At 39.7% G+C, this 18,316-nt stretch overlaps 1 protein-coding gene across 3 annotated transcripts; it reads left to right on the forward strand.

Annotated features, from left to right (window-relative positions):
- Positions 1-1,267: 1,267 nt before the first annotated feature.
- LOC117542507 (CD9 antigen-like) lies at positions 1,268-18,294 on the forward strand. 3 transcript variants are annotated; one of them, XM_034210222.1, is made up of 10 exons: positions 1,268-1,300; positions 6,841-6,873; positions 7,153-7,231; positions 10,443-10,548; positions 10,641-10,738; positions 11,518-11,592; positions 11,682-11,783; positions 12,348-12,443; positions 14,267-14,350; positions 15,986-18,294. In XM_034210222.1, exons 3-10 carry the CDS (start codon positions 7,166-7,168, stop codon positions 16,187-16,189), a joined length of 831 nt encoding a protein of 276 aa, XP_034066113.1. In that variant the 5' UTR covers positions 1,268-1,300; positions 6,841-6,873; positions 7,153-7,165; the 3' UTR covers positions 16,190-18,294. The 3 variants fall into 3 exon arrangements, with proteins under 3 accessions (XP_034066113.1, XP_034066112.1, XP_034066114.1); XM_034210221.1 differs by lacking the exon at positions 1,268-1,300 and having other exon boundaries at positions 6,742-6,873; XM_034210223.1 differs by lacking the exon at positions 1,268-1,300 and having other exon boundaries at positions 6,742-6,873; positions 16,742-18,294.
- Positions 18,295-18,316: the final 22 nt, after the last annotated feature.

The following is an 18,316-nucleotide window of genomic DNA, read 5'->3' on the forward strand; positions in this document are numbered from 1 at the left end:
AGTCACTTCCTTCAGAAACGAAGCCACGGCTTCGGAAAACGAAGAAGAATGGAACGGGCTAACAAGTGTGCCACTCTCTCTAACGGTTTCAACATAAACTGTATCGAAAAAAAATACCTCACTATGTCTATCTAATTATGAAGTTGATTTACTTTCACGGAACACATTTATGGTGATAACAAATGTAACACATTTACCAACACTACACTTTTTCTACGCCACTACACACTTACATTTAAATGTGTGCTGCGTCGGTTCAGCCATTCTCTGCAAGGGTTTTAGAAATTGGTCCGTGCGCAAAGCATTGTGGGGATTTTAAGGACACGAAGTCTACCCATGTGCAGCCTCGAAATTTCCCCCAAACCAAGGACGCGGCCTCGGTGGAATTCCAAGTATGCTGGAGATTGGAACACTACTTCGGCGGCACTCCATGACGTAGCATCCTTGAAATATTGGCCTGGAAGCCAGTATCCTCGAGATTGAGAAACGGCCATTGAATAGAACAAGACTCTGAGCATGCGCAGTGTAGTTTTTACAATACACGTTCATTTTGACAGCAGAGAGAGGGGCTAGACCAGGCATCCTCAAACTACGGACTCTGGTCCGGATCCGGACCGAACCACCACTGTCTCCGGACTCCGAGCAAATTATACTTTTCATATGTATTATCTCTCTGTATTATATGTGAGACATCGCCACAACTTATTCGCAACGAGTCAAAATGCTCCGCTATGTCCACTGCAAACAGCGCTCTGCATGTCTGACTGTTCCACTGTGTTCCACCTGTGTGTGTCAACGCTTTGGTCCAATCACATTCAGCATCCAGTCAGCGTTTTTTCCCCCCAAACAATCTGCGAATCAGAGGCACAGTAGGGCGGGTCTTCGCGGAATGTGGGTGGGAAAAATGTGTGTGTCTCTTTCAACCTGTCTAAGTCAGAGCGAGAATTAAAAAAAAAAATTCAGAGCGAGAGTTAACAGCTCATCTAGTTCCATCTGTACTGTAGCTAGTAGCCTAGTTTCACCTACCGGGGTGGCAACTGACACCCTAAAAATAGACCTTGCCACCCCAGCTGCCACCCCAGTTGGCGGCTTTGTTTTGAAAGAAAAGTTGTGGCTCATCGGACATTTATGAGAGAAAGTCTCTAATGTCCGAGTGCAAGTGAATGCAGCACAAGATGCACGTCATGTAACCCCTCCCCCGGTCCTGGCGCGAGCGTGGATATACGATTGGCGGCGATTTCATTTTGAACTGGACGGCGCAAAACGAGAAGCATTCGGACCCAAGCACTGAAGGAATGAGGTATTTGCGGTCTGACAGAGAAGAGACTGTCAGTTTGGCTGCACTCAGCATTGAATCAAAACGCACTAAAGCTGTTGATCTTAATACGTTTGTGAGGCGTTTTGCTGAACAAAATGGTAATCGCCGCATTCAGCTGTAATAGACATGTCAACTTGATGCTCTGCTCACGGATGAGTATACACAACTATTAAGATGATGACCTTACGTGTGTAAATATATTGTTTTCTTTGAGGGGGTCTGCCCCCAAAAAACTGTTTTAAGTCAGTGCATTTCCTTAGCTGTGGGTGAGTCCACTGACAATCAGTGCTGGAATTGGGCCGGTACTCACCGGTACGCAGTACCGGCACTTCTGGTTCTGACCCATGGAGTACCGGCACTTCTTGCTCAGTACCGGCATGCTGGCGGTACTCCGGTACTCATGCACCGTGCCAGTACTCAACACTCTCCCGCCGTTCTTATTATACATCCATATATATATATACAGCCGCCCGGTACTCAGTAGATGCGTCATGAGGTGCCGAACGGACATTCTCATCGCTCTAACCGCTGGAGTTTCACAGCGGCTGTCAGCTGTTTACTCCTGTCATTCAAACAGAACGTGCTGGAGAGGGGGCGGGGCTTATCTTCTCCATGTAAATACTGTGGTGGAAACGACTATGTCAAAATTAACCTATTTGACCGTGATTTAATAGTAATACACGTTTCAAAATAATAATAATAATAATAATGTCGAAGTAACAACATACTGAAAACTGTTAGTAAAACCATGTTTTAATGCTTTACAATTTACATACCTAGATGCACGTGTGTTGTGTTTATGCAGTGCAACTCCCACCCAGTGGGTGGCTATGTAGAGTGATAGAACAGAGCAGGCACGCCCCCGAGAGAAGGAAAGCAAGTCACGTCACAAATTAGCATTTCTAAAATGTTAGCGTGGATTAATAAAAGTGCAAAAAGACAGCGGTTGTCGCCGGAAGAAACTTCAAATACAGAGAATGCTGTGCCTGTGTTGGAAATTGTGTCTGATGGGGAGCTTTCTTTGGTTGATCCTCCTGCTCCAAGTTCTAGTGCATTAGCATTAGCACTAGCTCCGCCGCCTCCTCCAGAGCCTCTAACGTTAGCTGCTGCTGGCGCAACTGCCACCACCATCACCGGGCAAAGCGATGCACCTGACTGCTGGACAACGGACCAGGTGCAATATTTTTGCAAGACCAATGCATGGCTCCTTCTTAAAGATAAGAAGCTAGGATGTCGGATATGCAGAGATGTCAAATCTTTGGGAATACACTGGACAAGGACTGAAACTGTCAACTGAATGGGGTGAGTGTGCAGTGTCTCATTTCGGTGTTGACAAGGGCAAACAACAAGCTAGCCTGAGAAAAAAAATCAAAGAACATAAAGAATCACAAGCCCATGTAAAAGCTGCTGACATCCTTACATCTGCTTCACGTGAAACTATTCAACATCAAGTGCAGTCTATGCATAAATCTGAATTAGACACCACTATCAGAGTTTTTCGAACCGCATATAAAATTGGCAAACATAGCCGGCCATTCACAGACATGCCAATTGATTTGAATGTACAGAAACTGAATGGGCTGAACGTGGGCAGGGTTTTGCACTCCAATAAAACCTGTGGCGAAATCATCGACCACATAGCTCATGAGCTGAAGAAAAAAATGGCAAAAGACATTACAGAAAACCAAAGAAAACTCTGTGTTTTGGTCGATGAATCTACCACTATTAGTGGTAAAACGGTGCTTGTTGTGTGTCTACGCTCAGCATTAGCTGATGCTGAGCCCGAAACGTTTTTTTGGGAGCTGATCGAGTTGGATGGAACAACGGCTGATGACATCACAAAGGCGTTAATGGAGTGTCTTGGAAGAGATTTTAACGAGGACTTTTTAGGTCAGTGTTTCGTTTCTTTTGCATGTGATGGGGCTTCAGTCATGCTAGGGAAGAGAACAGGCGTTGCTACCCAGTTGTGTAGTAAATTCCCAAGCCTGTTTGTGTGGCACTGCTCCAATCATCGTCTAGAGCTGGCAGTTGGGGATGTGGTCAAGGAGGTCTCGGGGCTCAATCATTTCCAGATCTTTTTTGACAAACTCTATTCCTTGTTCCATGCCTCCCCCAAAAATCAGAGGCAGTTAGCGCAGTGTGCGCAAGCAGTCGGACAGCGTCTCCTGGTGATAGGGCGTGTTTTGTCCATCCGCTGGGTGGCTTCAAGTGAAAGGAGCGTCAGAGCAGTCTGGGAAAACTACCGAGTGCTTCATGATCACTTCACAAATGCTGCAAACGACACGAGCAGGGATTCCAGAGACAGAGCAAAGTACAAGGGCCTGGATGATGTGCTCACATCTGCAACGTTTGTCAGCAATCTGGGACTGATGTACGATGCGCTCACAGAGCTCAGCGACCTCTCTCGGCAACTCCAAAAAAGAGAGATGACACTGCCTACAGCAGATAGGCTCTTAACTCGAGAAATACGAGTTTTTGAATCCATGGTCACCATGCCTGGCCCACACATGACTACAGTTCATACAGCTCTAGCTGAGAAGTCCTTCAAGGGTGTTGCCCTGCGTGAGAATGGCAGGCTTGTACAGATTCATCCAGGTCAGTTTTTCCGCAGTATGGTAGAGAATCTGAGACACAGAATGACTTCCACAACCTCCTCTCATGTCAGCACAAGAGAAATCCCATTACATGGCCGGGAGGCCCGGGACAATCAGCTAATCTAGGACATGAAAGTTATCCATCCTGGAAGTTGGCCTGAAGAGGAGTTAGACGTACAGTATGGGGACGTAGAGGTGCTACGTTTGTGCGAAGTGCTGAAAGTGGACAGAAGAGAGACTGTTCAGGGCTTTCGCGAATACAAGGAAACCAGGGCATCCCGTACACCTGCTGCCATGGAGCCTCTACTGAAAGCAGTCCGAACCATCGCTGTCTCCACTAGTGAGTGTGAGCGGGCATTCAGCTGCATGAACGATATCCTTACTGCAAAAAGGAATGCTCTCTCTGTCAGCTGACTGTCCAGCCTGGTTTTCATTAAATGTAATGGACCATCACTAGGACAGTTCAATCCGGAACAGTATGTGAGGTCCTGGCTGGCAAAGGGAAGGAGAAGTGCTGATGAAAGAGCCTGTCCAGCTCCAGCCCCTGATACTGATGTCCCCAAGGCCTTCTGGAGCCTTTTCTAACAATGTGAAGTATATTGCAAAGCAGCTCACCCAGTGAGAAGACTTTTGGCATAATGTGCCGATTTGTACAGATCCTGGAGATAGAAGGACTTCAGACCAACCAGGGAGTTATCTGATCAGCTTGGTGTTCAATGTAACTCTTTACCATGGTTCAGACTTTGTTACTTGCAGTTACAGTTTCTCATTTTAGATTGTGCAAATTTTGCATTTGTTTTTACATGTTCTTTGTTCATGCTCTTTATCATTTTTCTGAGTTGGAAAGTTAGATTGCATCATAGTTTACTTTATACATATTTGTATTCTTCAGTGGTGAAGTATATTGCAAAGCAGCTCAGCCATGTGAGAAGACTTTTGGCACTTTTTCGTTTTCTGAGTTGGAAAGTTAGATTGCATTCAAAATGTACAGAAATACTTAATTTTGTTAAAGCTTTTTATAAAAAAAGCTTCTGACCAGAGCTTTGTTTCCTTGTCATTAATGTTGAACACCACCAGAGGGGCTCTCACCTGAAAGGTCTCTGCTTCATGTGTCTTCAGCAGAAGATCTAGACTTTGATTGCTATATTTTCAGTTAATATTGACCTTACTGAGCTTTAGCCATATCCGCTGCCTATCATAAAAAATGTTAAGTACAGTGAACCTTTCTAAAATATACAGTAGTAAAGAGACAAACCCACCAGCATTATAGTAGCCAAATTCTTGTTTGTGGGCTGTATATATAAAATTGACTTGAAAAAGTTGCTGATTTTAGAGTACTGGCACCTTTTTCATTCCAATTCAAGCACTGCTGACAATGCTCAGTTGCTGGTGTTTGTGAGTTTTTATGATGAGGCAAAGGGGGAGTTTGTTGAAGATGTGTTGGGCCTGACGAACCTCAGTGGACACACAAGGGGGAATACATTTATAAAGCAATAATGGGAATGCTGAATGAAAATGGGTGCAGCTGCCTTTATTCATAACTGTGCAGCTCTTACACTGCGACTCTGAGGGGTCAAGCACAGACACAACAACAATGAAAACTGCTGCATACAGATTATTTTTGTTTTTGCAACCTCGTGTTAAGAATCTTGTTGCAATTGTTTAAAAGTTTGAATGACCGTAATAAACGGACCTTTGTCTTATTGAAACATTTATTTTGGACCTTTAAGATTTGTATTTGAGTACCCCTGGGCTAGACCGTGGCTTGCCCCTCGCCTCATCGCTCAACACAGCTCAATAGGCACACTGTGGACACTAATTAGAAGAACGCAGACTAAAACAGCAATCTACAGACGAATCAGATGATTAAACATGAATTTGTTTTGCATTCCTTTGGAATTATTATTTGAATGACTTTCTGCTGACACTAGATGGTGCTGTGCCCCACCTACCCCTAATGACCAGTCACCACTGGCTGCAGCACAGGCAGTATGAGACAAATAAAGAGCTTTTTGAACATTAAAGCATGGAGACATGTCACAGTAGAGACACTAAAGACAAATATGAATGAGGAGAATATGACCTCTTTAAGTCCAGTATTTGAGTAGATCTACTTAATTCAACTTTAGTTTTGTTCCGTTTCATATAGGCTATTCTCTGTTTCTTTAATGGTGAATAATGTGTGTTTTTCAAGATACAAGGTAGAGAATTTTTTTTACATTTTTACAGGTACAGAATTACGTGTGGTTTATTGTATGAGCCAAAGGCAAATATAAAAATCATCAAAGCCAGGAGGAAAATATTTGCATGAAGGTCCCCGAGATAAAATCGGGGTTTGACAGAGAAAAAAACATTGTGTCAGATGTCATTACCTGTCCTTTGTTTCCAATTGTGTTATGTATGATTATATATTTCACATTTACACCAATTAAAAAATATCCGCTACTAGTTTTTCATTTACTATTCTTGCATTATAAATTGTTTGAATACCTGTGATATTTGTGTAAATTAAATACGAAATCAAACAGACAAGACATCAAAAAAAGTAAAATAAATAACAATAAAATAAAAAGTAAATGCATAAAAGTGCTATGGCTTGTTTTAAACATGTAAATCATATATTTCTATAATTAAGAACAATTAAGTTGTATTCTTATTTATTTATAGTAGAAAAAAACTCTTAAAATGCACAAAATCAACATTCACTTTCATTCCATGAGATCCCATTTCCTTAACTTTCACTCCAACCGTCATGTTCATATAGCCCCGCCTACTATGTACGCCTGCCTGCTTATAGGTTGTCTCACATATCCGTCACTCCTTTCAGCCAATCAAATGAGAAGAGGCGGGACATGACGGACGTTGGGGTATTAAAATAAGGCACGCTGCGTCGACTGTGTTAATCCTGTTGTGTTTTCTGTTTGATAGCAGCAAGGATTAAAGTCGTCAAAAGATATCCAGGTATTTATAACATTTTAAAGCTCATGCCGTTTTTTTGGCTGCATTACTTTGATATATTAACAAGATAAAACGCTGTTGTAATGATTTAAACGTGTTAAAACCCATATACAGTACAGTCTATGGTTACAACGTAATATGGCATCTAGACGTAAATTGTAACACTAAATGGTTGTTATTTGTATGTATGTATGTATGTGTGTGTTTGTTATATAGGTAGAAGCTTGCATTAGAAAAGGCATGCATAAGTGAGAAAATAACGTGCTTTTCTTGTATTTACAGTAAAATAAGCATCATGGCTCTGGACGGATGTGGCCTCCTCTGCAAATACACGCTGTTCATTTTCAACCTCATCTTTGCGGTAAGTGGTTTAATAATTATGATACTTCATATTTTAATTCTTCCCTTTTTTTGTTTACTTTATAGTGTTCTGTGCACGTTTTAACGCTGTGAATAACTAATGGTTTGTAAGTGTTTCTGATGTTGTGTGAAAGTTGTTGGTGTGGGCCCACTGGGCTGGCACACTTTGGTTTCGTTTCTGAGGAATACCAGCTCGCTGAGGCTTTCATTTCCTGAGTTCTCTATTATTGCAGGTATAGCGCCTCTGTGGTCACATCCGGGAAGGAGAAAGGAAAACAACATCTTTAAAAAAAGGGGTGTCCAAACATTTTCCCCGAGGGCCACATCAAGAAACATATACTAATGGCTGGGCCCCTCACTAGAAGTTCATTGAGCAACATCAATCAAATGTAGGTCAATTATGCCTGATAATTGAATATGCTTTAAGAAACAAACAGCCTACACCACAGGGTTTCATTTATGTAATTACAGAAAGTGTTGGCAGCTCATTCCTTAAAACAGAAGCCTCAGACTGCTCATAAGGGGAACTATGAGTGGTCTATTTCACGCTTGTTATCTAAATAGGTTATTAGGCTTTATTTCTTTTTAATCAACTAAGATTTGTTAGAAGATGTTTTCAACTTTAATAGAATGAATCTATTGGAAAAGTGGGCTTAGTCACACATAATATATGTTTACATTTATATTTAAGAAGTACACTATAAGAAAAGCATGCAAGTTATTTAATTATACTTTTAGAATTTGCTTTTTTTTACATGAAGGTTTATGTACAAATTAACTGTATATTACATTTTTTATTTCAGAAACACTTTTTGTTATATTCCATGGAATGCTCTTAACATCCCGATAGCAATGAATATCTTAAATGCTTTGAGAATAAATACATAACATTTTTTATCTCTGGAAGCCGTGGCGCTGTAAAAAGCACGACCAATCATCTGAGCCGGCCCGGCTAAAGTAACTGGATGGCCTACCTGCCTGTCAGCCTTCCATCTGTGCACAAACTTATCTCGTGCCCTCATTGGTCATGAGCGCGTTCGTGTGTGTTGGAGGAGGGGCTCTGTAAGGAAGGGGCAGATTTGTTTCGGTTATGTATTTTCAAATTTTAGCGCACTCGAGCTGGTTTCTCCAAAATGACCTTCCCCACCTTTAATAACACATTTAGGAATTAAATAAAAACTGCACATAGTAATATAATATATAACGACAATAAAACTGTTAACATGTGTTTACCACAATATAAACATTAGTGTATTGGTATTAATAGATATTAATGATAAAAAAATTGATTATTGATCTTTTTTATTCAAATCTATATCCCTATGCAAGTATTTTTTTAATTACTTTTTTACATTTTTAAAATCCACTGCTGTAAGTAAAATCACATAGCGATTAAGCATGGTATTCTCTGTTTAGCACAATTATTCATATCAATTCAGATCTAATTGTGTCACAGTTTGGCTAGAAGCTGGTCCCAGCAGTCAGAACAAGATCTCAGTACTTTTATTTAGTTTTTCTGTGATTTTTCTCTGCTATCATGTTGCCCTGTGGTTGTGAGTATTTTGTGGTTTGACAGTTGTTAGTGTGCCTCTACGTCCCTGTTTCATTCTGCACTTTCACATGACACCTTTTTATACCACACAGCGTGAACTAACCTGGAAATACAGCAGCGTCCGAAATAGGGCTGTGCAATTAATCGTATTTTAATCGCGATTACGATTATGGCTTGCGACGATTATGAAAACAGCATAATTGACAAAATACGATTATTTAGCTGGGTGCGCTTTCGCCCCTCCCTAAAAGCCCACTCGGCCACGTGGGAGTGACATGTGTTGTGAGTGTTCAGCGTGAGCGAAGATGTCAGAACAAAAGCAGCAACTCGTTAAAAAGAAGGGTCAAACTATTTCCACTATTTGGAAGTACTTTGGCTTTCAGGAGTCCGACGTGGAGCAAAATAAAGTACAGTGCAGGATTTGTTACCAGGTTGTGTTGGCACCACACGCTAACACAACCAATCTCTTTAATCATCTGAAATACAACCACAAAGTGCAATACGACCGGGCAGTAATACAACAAAAAGCCGATGCCCGCTCGACTTCATCCACCACATCATCACAGTCATCGATTCAGGACGCATTGTACAGAGCAACGGCCTACGCGACGAGCTCGCAGAGACAGAGATATTACAGGTGCCATTACATTTCACATCGCTAAAGATATTTGCCCAGTTAGCACTGTTAGCAACCAGGGCTTTAAGCAACTTGTCAACACGTTGGACGTTACGCGATGCCGTCTCGGTATTATTTCAGCAGGTCTGCGCTGCCTGCACTATATGACAAATGCCGTGGGGAAATTGAGAGAGATGTGGCTTCAGCTGACTACTTTGCTACCACAACAGACCTATGGTCTAGCCCAGGGGTGCCCAACCAGTCGATCGCGAGATGTGTCTAAAAATAGAACAACAATATTCTGTTTTATGTCCTGTAACATAATCTTCCTGTGCCAGAATAATGCACTTGAACGCATCAAAGCTTTGTGATTGGCCGGCGTCACCCCTGTGTCGGGGCGTGGCTGAGGGTCTTCAGTACAGGTGGCAATATTGTCACCTGCCTGCGCTCATCTCTGAAACCAGACCATGTCAACAGGCTGGTATTTCTTGCAAAAAATCTTTAAGAGATGACATGAGCAGCCCTACCAGCATTTGTCATGGTGGCCTAAACATTTTTATTTGGTCTTAAATTGTAGTTCAACATTTATTTCCTGTTACTTCTGGACCATGACGGTTGGCCAGCCTTCAACGTTTAACTGAGTGGAATATGTTGAATATGTTTTACCAACATGTTGGCTATATGTTAAGGAGTTTTCAGTAGGTTGTGACAGTGCACTGCAACATATTTGATTTAATTTATTTTGGTCTAATTTATTTTTATTTATCATATTAATAATATATGTTTAGTATGGTTTTGGAAGTGCGCTCCAACATATTTGTTGATCTTGTTTATTGGTAAAATATTATTTGTTTTAAAGTTCAATAAATGGTCAATGAATAATCGTGATATCAATTATTGACCCAAATAATCGTGATTATGATTTTTGCCATAATCGCACAGCCCTAGTCCAAAACCATAAATCTGAATGTGAAACTGTGAAGCTTCCTGTCTGATGCACATTCACACTGTGGTTGTTCTTTGTGGTTTTCTGTGGTTGTGCAGCTGGTGGGGTTTGTGTTCCTGGGTCTGGGCCTGTGGCTGAGGTTCAGCGGTAGCACCAGAGCTATCTTTCAATTCGAGGCCCTCAACTCAAGCGCATTCGTTATTGGTCAGTACATATGTGGCATGATTTCACCAGAATAAACATAGTGTGTGTCTGAAACATATTTACTCACAGATTTATATATCTTTTTTTTAAAGCGGTGACTATCCTGATTATCACGGGCTCGGTGATGCTGATCGTGGTCGTGTTTGGAGACTACGGCGCCTGCAACGAGAAACGATGCGCTCTGCAAATAGTGAGACTTCCGTGTATACAGCCATATAGTATATCGAATATACAGCCATTTTATGTGATTGCAAAAGCCTGCCTTACACAACTGGCTTACTGTTGCATAAGTGCAGAACTCACTGTGAGATTGATAAGATAAGATAGAGCTTTATTGTCTCCCTTAGGAGAAATTTGTCTTGGGCATCGAGATAATACACATAAAACATTCAGGTCAATCAGTCATAGATACAGAACAGATTACATATGGCAAAGAAACAAACAAGAAACATACAGGTACAGAACTTTCCCTATTGCACATATCCCTATTGCACATACATAATCAAATTGAGTTCTTTTTAACCACATTTGTAACCAAATCTCTCTCAGAGGGGCGTGGGGAGGGGCTCCTTATTTTCATCTAAAGTAACAGACAGAATCAGCACTTTGGAAACAGGGCTGAAACAGAGGGGATTATGGGTAATGCTGCAATGATCTGTTTGGTGTTTGGAGGCAAACACTTCAGAGACATGTTTGTATATATCTGAGAGCTATAATATATTGATGAAAAACAGTGGAATAGGGGACCTCTAAATGATCTATTCTCTGCTGCAATTTCATCGTTATTACTTCACTTCCTGACACCTGCTGGAAGACAGATATTTTCTGCAAATGTAGAACCACAAAGTATCATTACTCAGTTTCCTATTTAGAAAGTTCCACATGCGAGCGAGGAACGGAGAATGTATAAATATCCTTCAGTTTCTAAATAAATCAGCTGGGTTTACTAACGGCTTCCTCTCTGTGTAGTTTTCAGTCCTGGTGTCCATCCTCGCAGGAGCTGTGGTTGTTTTTGGAGTGATTGCTTATTCCAGGAAGGTGGAGGTAAGATGGAAGGAAAACAAACAAGAGAAGAATAAATGTTTAAAATTAATACTTTATGTATGTTCATGAATTTGTGTTTTATTTTTCAGATTGGATTGAGAATGGGGGAGTTCTACTCTAGCATATATTTGCTGTATGTTGCTAACGGCGACCCAGTTCTTGCGGTCACTCTCACATTCATCCAAAAACTGGTAATACTTTATTTCCTTCTTCCATTTGTTAAACATTTCTAATTTCAAAATTGTAATTCAAAATTGTTGTTTGTCTTATATTGTTTCAGACTTGAGATGGAAACATGAATTACCCTTTACACCAAACCAGTGTTTTTAATATATTATCAAATAAAAGACAGTATGAAATAAATGATTAAAATGTAATAAATTGTGTAAATACACAAATGAACCAACATTTTCTTTAAATAATTGATTTGAAAAATAATGTAATTTAAAAGTATTATTTAACTAATAAATAACCCCAACAAAGCCATATGTTATCAATAAAAACTCTCCAAAAATATAACTAAAATGAGTATCTAATAATATATTTTGAGTCAGTTTTTATTCTAAAAAATCTCTTCATTCATTGCCTTATTTACATATTTGAAAATGTGTTTAAATGAGTAGAGTTGCTTATTACTCATGTCTTTATTTACTTCCACATTGATTATATAATGTGAGATGTAAAATATGTGGTTGTGATTCTTATTTATTTAATTGTCAGTGTTTCAAATCTCCCTTCATCTCGTTCCTCTGTAGCTTCACTGCTGTGGAGCGACCGGGGTGACGTTGTTAGACTTTGCTAAGGAAACCTGTCCCGACCCAAACTCCTTTTTGGAACACATCAAGATGGATGTAAGTTAATGCCAATTAGCATTTTACTGTCGTACTTAACCCTGTTAGCATGCTAATTTACTAGGACAAATCTAAGCTTGTATATGTGTCCAGTATTGTATGAATTTGAGTTACGATATTTTTTAAGACACTTACAATGTGGGTTTACTTGTGATACTAACACAAAATTAGGGCTGCCCCCTAATAGTCGATTAATCACTAGTCGACTAATAAAGTCTTAATCAAGCAATTTTTCATTAGTCGATTAGTTCAAAAAATATATAAAAAAGAGCTCCGTGCGCTGCATGTGCTATGACGCGTCACCTGGAAACCCTCAGACTTCATTCAGAGCGGAGCCTGGTCATTAAGTTAATTTGGTGAGGCAGGACATTGAAAGTGTGGATCTTTCTGAGCGAGTAAAGGACGAGTCCCACAAGGTGACATACAAACTACGACGCGTAAAAGTCTCCTCCATACCCACCATCAGAGCGCAGCTTCCTGAATGCCGGCTTCATAACAAAACACAGATCTTAATTATTGCGACAACGTGTGTTACTTTCTCAGACTCTGAGGAAAACAGCAGCAGTGAGTCAGCCTAACTTTGTATCAACATATATATAGACCTATAATATATAATCTTTCTGACCTCAGAAAACGATAAAGCTTTAATTTCATGATGAGGGATTTTTGCAGACGCTCATATTTTCAGTGTTTCCGTTTCCTCTAGTATTTATTGGCTTTTAAAAAAAATATTATTCAGATACGAATAATAGAAACTAGAACTTAATGTTCCGTGTGTATCCTCGATGCTTGTTTACACACACAATAATAATCCTTACCGGAGCTTCTGCTGTTTGAACCGCTGCGTCCGTGCGCTGTGACTCATGCTTTAATTTATATTTCAAAGGTTCATTATTACAGTTTTATTTTATATTTTAACACACGATTAGTATATCTGTCAGGTATCATTTGATTTTAGTTATTATATATGTTCACTTAAGACAGTATTACAATGTTGGTTAACCTGTATTTGAAACTGACAAATAAATAAACACATTTTTTCATATAATATTCGCCACGTTTACTAACATAGTTTTGCCTGTTAGCATGCTAGCAGTTAACTGTGACAAAACTAAGTTTGTATATCCCTCCAGTATTGTAGGATGTTGAGTTATTATGGGTTCACTCAAAACACTATTACAATGTAAGTTTACGTGTGTTTAAACTGACCAAAAATTAACATCTATTTTTCCTATTTTCCTTCTAATATTTGTCACGTTTACTATAATAATTATTCTTGTTAGCATGCTAGCAGTTAGCTATTACGAAACTAAGTGTGTATATCTTTCAAGTTTCGTTTGTCTTTTAGTGAACACATAACTCAAAATCACTTACAATATATGTTGACGTGTGTTTGAAACAGATACAAAAAACACCCCTTTCCTCCTCTTAGAATATTTACCACATTTAGTATCTTTATTGCTAGCCTAGACTGTTAGCATGCTAGCAGTTAGCTATTACAAAACTACATTTGTTTATCTGTTCAGGGTTGTAAGATTTTGAGTTATCTTTTTTTAAGACATTATAACATGTGGGTTTACATGTCTGACAACAAATAAACTTATTCTTTCCCTCTTTTTCTTAGATTATTGGCCACAATTAATATCTTAGTTAGCCTATCTTAGCCTGTTAGCATGCTAGCCGTTAACTATAATAAAACTAATGTTTATCTTTCCAGTGTTGTAGGATTTTGAGTCACGATCTGTATTCACTTTTGAAATTAGTTGATTCTAGGTTTATGTGTTTAAAACTGACAATAATCCCTTTTTTTTTTGGTGCTACAGGCTTGTCCTGGGGCGATCATTGATGTCTTCAACAGAAATGCACCGCTGGTGATGGGCGTGTTCGTCGGAACTGGAGCTCTTCTGGTAAGCAGATGTGTTGCATGCTTCAAAATTGAAATGCAGTAAATAGATTTTTTTCAGCTAAAATAGGACGGTGAACAAAATGTACCCATTTTTGTATTTTCTGTATAGTCACATGTTTAATTTAAAAATGAGATACCTAAAACAGTTAAGCACACAAATGACAGCAAAGTGTACTCTACATTCAAAAAATTAATACTAATGGTTTTTGTTTATTTATAACTAAAGAAAATATCAATTACACAATATAATTGTTGCCACGTTTACTATCTCAGTTTAGCGTGTTAGAATGCTAGCACTTAACTATGACCTGAATCGGTATATTTGCGAAGACACAAGTTACAAGAGAAATAAAATAATTTCTAATAAATATTTAAATTAACCTTTGATTGGACTGTCCAAGAACACTAATGGCGCTTTTCCACTGCAGGACCTAGCACGGCTTAGTACGGTATGGTTAGGCCTTGGTAGGCCAGGCTCATTTAATGCTGCGTTTCCATTACAGTTTAGTACCTGGAGTAGTAACTATAGTAACGCATTGTAGGCGGGGCGATCGGCTGTTTGGCGGGCAGAGCGACGCTGCGTAAAACTGCCGTGACGTCATCTTCAATGCGAACCACAAAACCAACATCAGCCGTTAGCTGTTAGCACTCAGAGCTCCTCATATCTGTTCAGACACTAGACAAAAGCAAAACAAGTACAAACCGCATACTGTCTGTGTCATGGCGAATACAGTCACTGGTTTATTTATGTCTGTAGGCTGTTGTGAGTGTGGACGGAGCATATACAAGGTTAGCTTAGCCTGATCGACCCGATCTCCATTCAGAAAACACACATTTTAAAAGGTTTTTCGTCTGCCGTCTTGTCTGCAGACCGGCATCTTTTTGAATCGTGTTTTACAATTAAATCACGGTAAAATATGTTCATTTTGTTGTAGCTCCCTTGCCAGCGATTCTCTGACCATTCAGCAGTCGTGAGTGTTTACGTCACTAGTTTAGCATATTCAGCCCGGTCGTTAGCCCGGTAAGAACCTCGATTTTGGTGGGCCAGAAAAAAGGTGAAAAAGTAGCCCTGAGCCGGAACTACCCCTAGTGGAAAAGCAAAAAAGTAATAGGTGCTGCAGTGGTCCTTTTTTTAAAAAAAAAAAAAAAATGGCCTTACTTTTACTGCATACAGAATATCTTAAATAATTGTATGTCAATGTTTATTTTTTATTCGACTTATGTTTTGTAATTGCATAAAATCTGAATCTGCAAAGTAACTAAAGCTGTTGAACAGTTCCTCAAAATTGTACACAGGTACAGTACTTTAGTGTACTTCATTTCAGTCCACTACTGCACTCTACACTTTACAAACAACAATTAACAAGTAGTTAGCATTGAATTAGCATTAGCTGTTACGCAATTAGCAAATCGTGGACACAATAGAGTGGGTCTTGTATATCTTGTTGAAAAAAACAGCTCCATTAATTTTCAACATGCTTCATTTTGTCATCTCTCGTTGTTCATAAAGTTATTGCTTGTGGTCTAACCCCTATTCCCTCCTTTCTCTCTTTAAAAAAAACTCCTCCCCCTGTCTTGATTCAAACTAATAATTTTCACAATATATTTCACTCTCTTCACCAATGCTCCCCAAAAGCTCCTGGCTTTGATTTGCAGCTCAACCCTTGCTAAAAAGCTCAAGACCCCATCCTCTCCTCAGTACATCATCCTGACTCAGCCTCAAACATCTCAGCTTGAATATATCCCCACCTCCAACTCCATTTCCTACTCTTTCCCCGACCAGGAGCCGGTGGTCTTCACCCCTCTGACTGTGGCCAACATCCCCATAGTTATGACTTAGAGAGCACTTTTACCACAATGCTCGGGCATAGAGGATACAGATCTGGGTTTATTTTCACATTACTTCATGTTCATCTCTTCTGTGCATGCTCACTGTGGGGTCTCTTCAGCTCCCTTTAAAGGAAAAATCCACCCGTAAGTCAAATGTATTGTTAAAGCGCTTTTCCCAGACATAGTCACATAGCATTAAAACATCATACGAATCATAAAAGCTTAAATGAACACAACAAAGCCACGTGCTAAAAACACGATACACAATAAAAACAGTTGCATCAAAAAAATATATTATTTCAACCTCAGTTTTTTATTTCTAATCTGCCTGTATTAAAAAAATACATATATAAAGGGTTGGATTTTTCCTTAAAGTGTCTTCATATCTCATTTTGCCTTCCACACAAGCGTCTCTTTTTGTAGCTGCATGCTAATTGCTAGCCTGTGCTGGTACCCATCTTACATCGAAACTCATTCTGTGGCTGGTGTGACCCGGGTCAGGAAGCCTGGCTCTTATTCCCATCCCCCCTCTTCACCTCCTCCCTCTGTGTCTGAATGACAGGTTGTTGCCCTGGTCTGCAGCATTGTCCTCCTGACACAGACCAAGAGAGAGCAGCAGGAGATCACAGCACGATACACAACCGTGTACTAACAGGAGTTCAACCCTCATCAGCGAAGACACAGCACTGGATTTCAAGCTTGAAAAACGTTACAAACATGTGTCTCAACTCCAAACTGATCCCGACACACTCTCCCCACTTCGACTCTGTTTCCAAAAACCCCCAACAGGAAGTTATCAAACCCTTCAACAGGAAGTTATCAAACCCTTCAACAGGAAGTTATCAAACCCCCCAGAAGCACCATGAAACCCTCTTTAAATCGTCAAACATGCAGAGCACTGCACACAGTGAAATGTGACCTCTGCATTTAACCCATCCTAGTACTATGAGCAGCTATTTTACAGCCATTTTAAACCCAGAAAGTATTTTAATGATATAGAAGTTTAATACAAGGAAATAAACGCCAGGGATTTTTATTATAATTACTATTTTCTGTCAGAGATGCTGATTCCAATCTCTGGTTATGAAAAGTTACGACAGTTCCTGTTTCCTGTGACAGAGTTTTTCCCAAGTCTCTCTATTTGCCCCTCCAGTGGAAGTGTGTTGGGTTGGCATTGAATTTGGGTGTGTATGTGAAACATCACATTGTGCTTATCATCTGACCTATTGTAAGCAGAAAACTGATTTCTTTTCCTAGCTGTTGACAATTATCAATATTTTATTGTGCCGTTTTCTTTTTGTATTTTCATGCAGTAGCTTAGTAGAATGGATGTCGAGTATAATGGTCAATTATTCATCTAGCTATGAACGGACAGGCCTCTTCATCATCGTGGACATACGATAAATAATGTGACACATCCGTTTAATAACTAACTGTGAGGGAGAGTATGGGATAATGTAGGAGGAGAGAGATTCCATACCTGTTACACTTTTTTTATCCATGTTTGTCTTTTTTTCCTATAATGCTTTTAACGTTTTTGTGGAAGTGGTAATTACTCACTGAGCCGCTGGAAATAATGTTTTTAAATGAATAATGTATGCATAAATGAGAACGGGAGCATGTTCTGTAAAATCCATTCAGATAATATGAAATGTTTACGTAAGGTCGGGTCGTATATGTCCCTGTCGACACCTTAAAGTGGGAATTGTTTTGCTATAGAAGGGACTTTTCCATAGTTTTGTATTCCATTTAATTTCCTTTTTACGTGATTGTGCATCAAGAGGACCACAGGATCCAACTTGAATAAAGTAAAAGACCTTTTTGAGTGTGAACTCAGTCGTCAGGTACTGTCAGAGGCTGTTAATCGTACTGCATAAACTAAGTGTATATGCTGCCTTCCTGTAAACACTGCTTTGGTTCAAAGGGAAACACCATGCCATTAATGACAATTATATTCAGATGTTGTATTCCTTCAAGTTCCTGCAAACACATTTTTGTGATCAAATGCATCAAGTGTCTTGTTTAGTATTGCTTGTCCTTCTCTTTGCATAGTAGTTTTTTGCACTATACGTTTTCTAATAAATATTCCATACTGGGCTTTTCCCCTTTTCTTCACCAAGACTTGTGTGTTTGTTAT

This window comes from Gymnodraco acuticeps, unplaced genomic scaffold (genome assembly GCF_902827175.1).
Source record: "Gymnodraco acuticeps unplaced genomic scaffold, fGymAcu1.1, whole genome shotgun sequence".
NCBI lineage: Eukaryota > Metazoa > Chordata > Actinopteri > Perciformes > Bathydraconidae > Gymnodraco > Gymnodraco acuticeps.

Excerpts from the sequence above, each read along its gene's own strand:
- LOC117542507 (XM_034210222.1), top strand. The coding sequence starts at position 7,166 with ATGGCTCTGGACGGATGTGGCCTCCTCTGCAAATACACGCTGTTCATT. Across the intron at positions 10,739-11,517 it reads AACGATGCGCTCTGCAAATA|TTTTCAGTCCTGGTGTCCAT; the intron begins GTGAGACTTCCG and ends CTCTCTGTGTAG. Across the intron at positions 11,593-11,681 it reads CTTATTCCAGGAAGGTGGAG|ATTGGATTGAGAATGGGGGA; the intron begins GTAAGATGGAAG and ends TTTATTTTTCAG.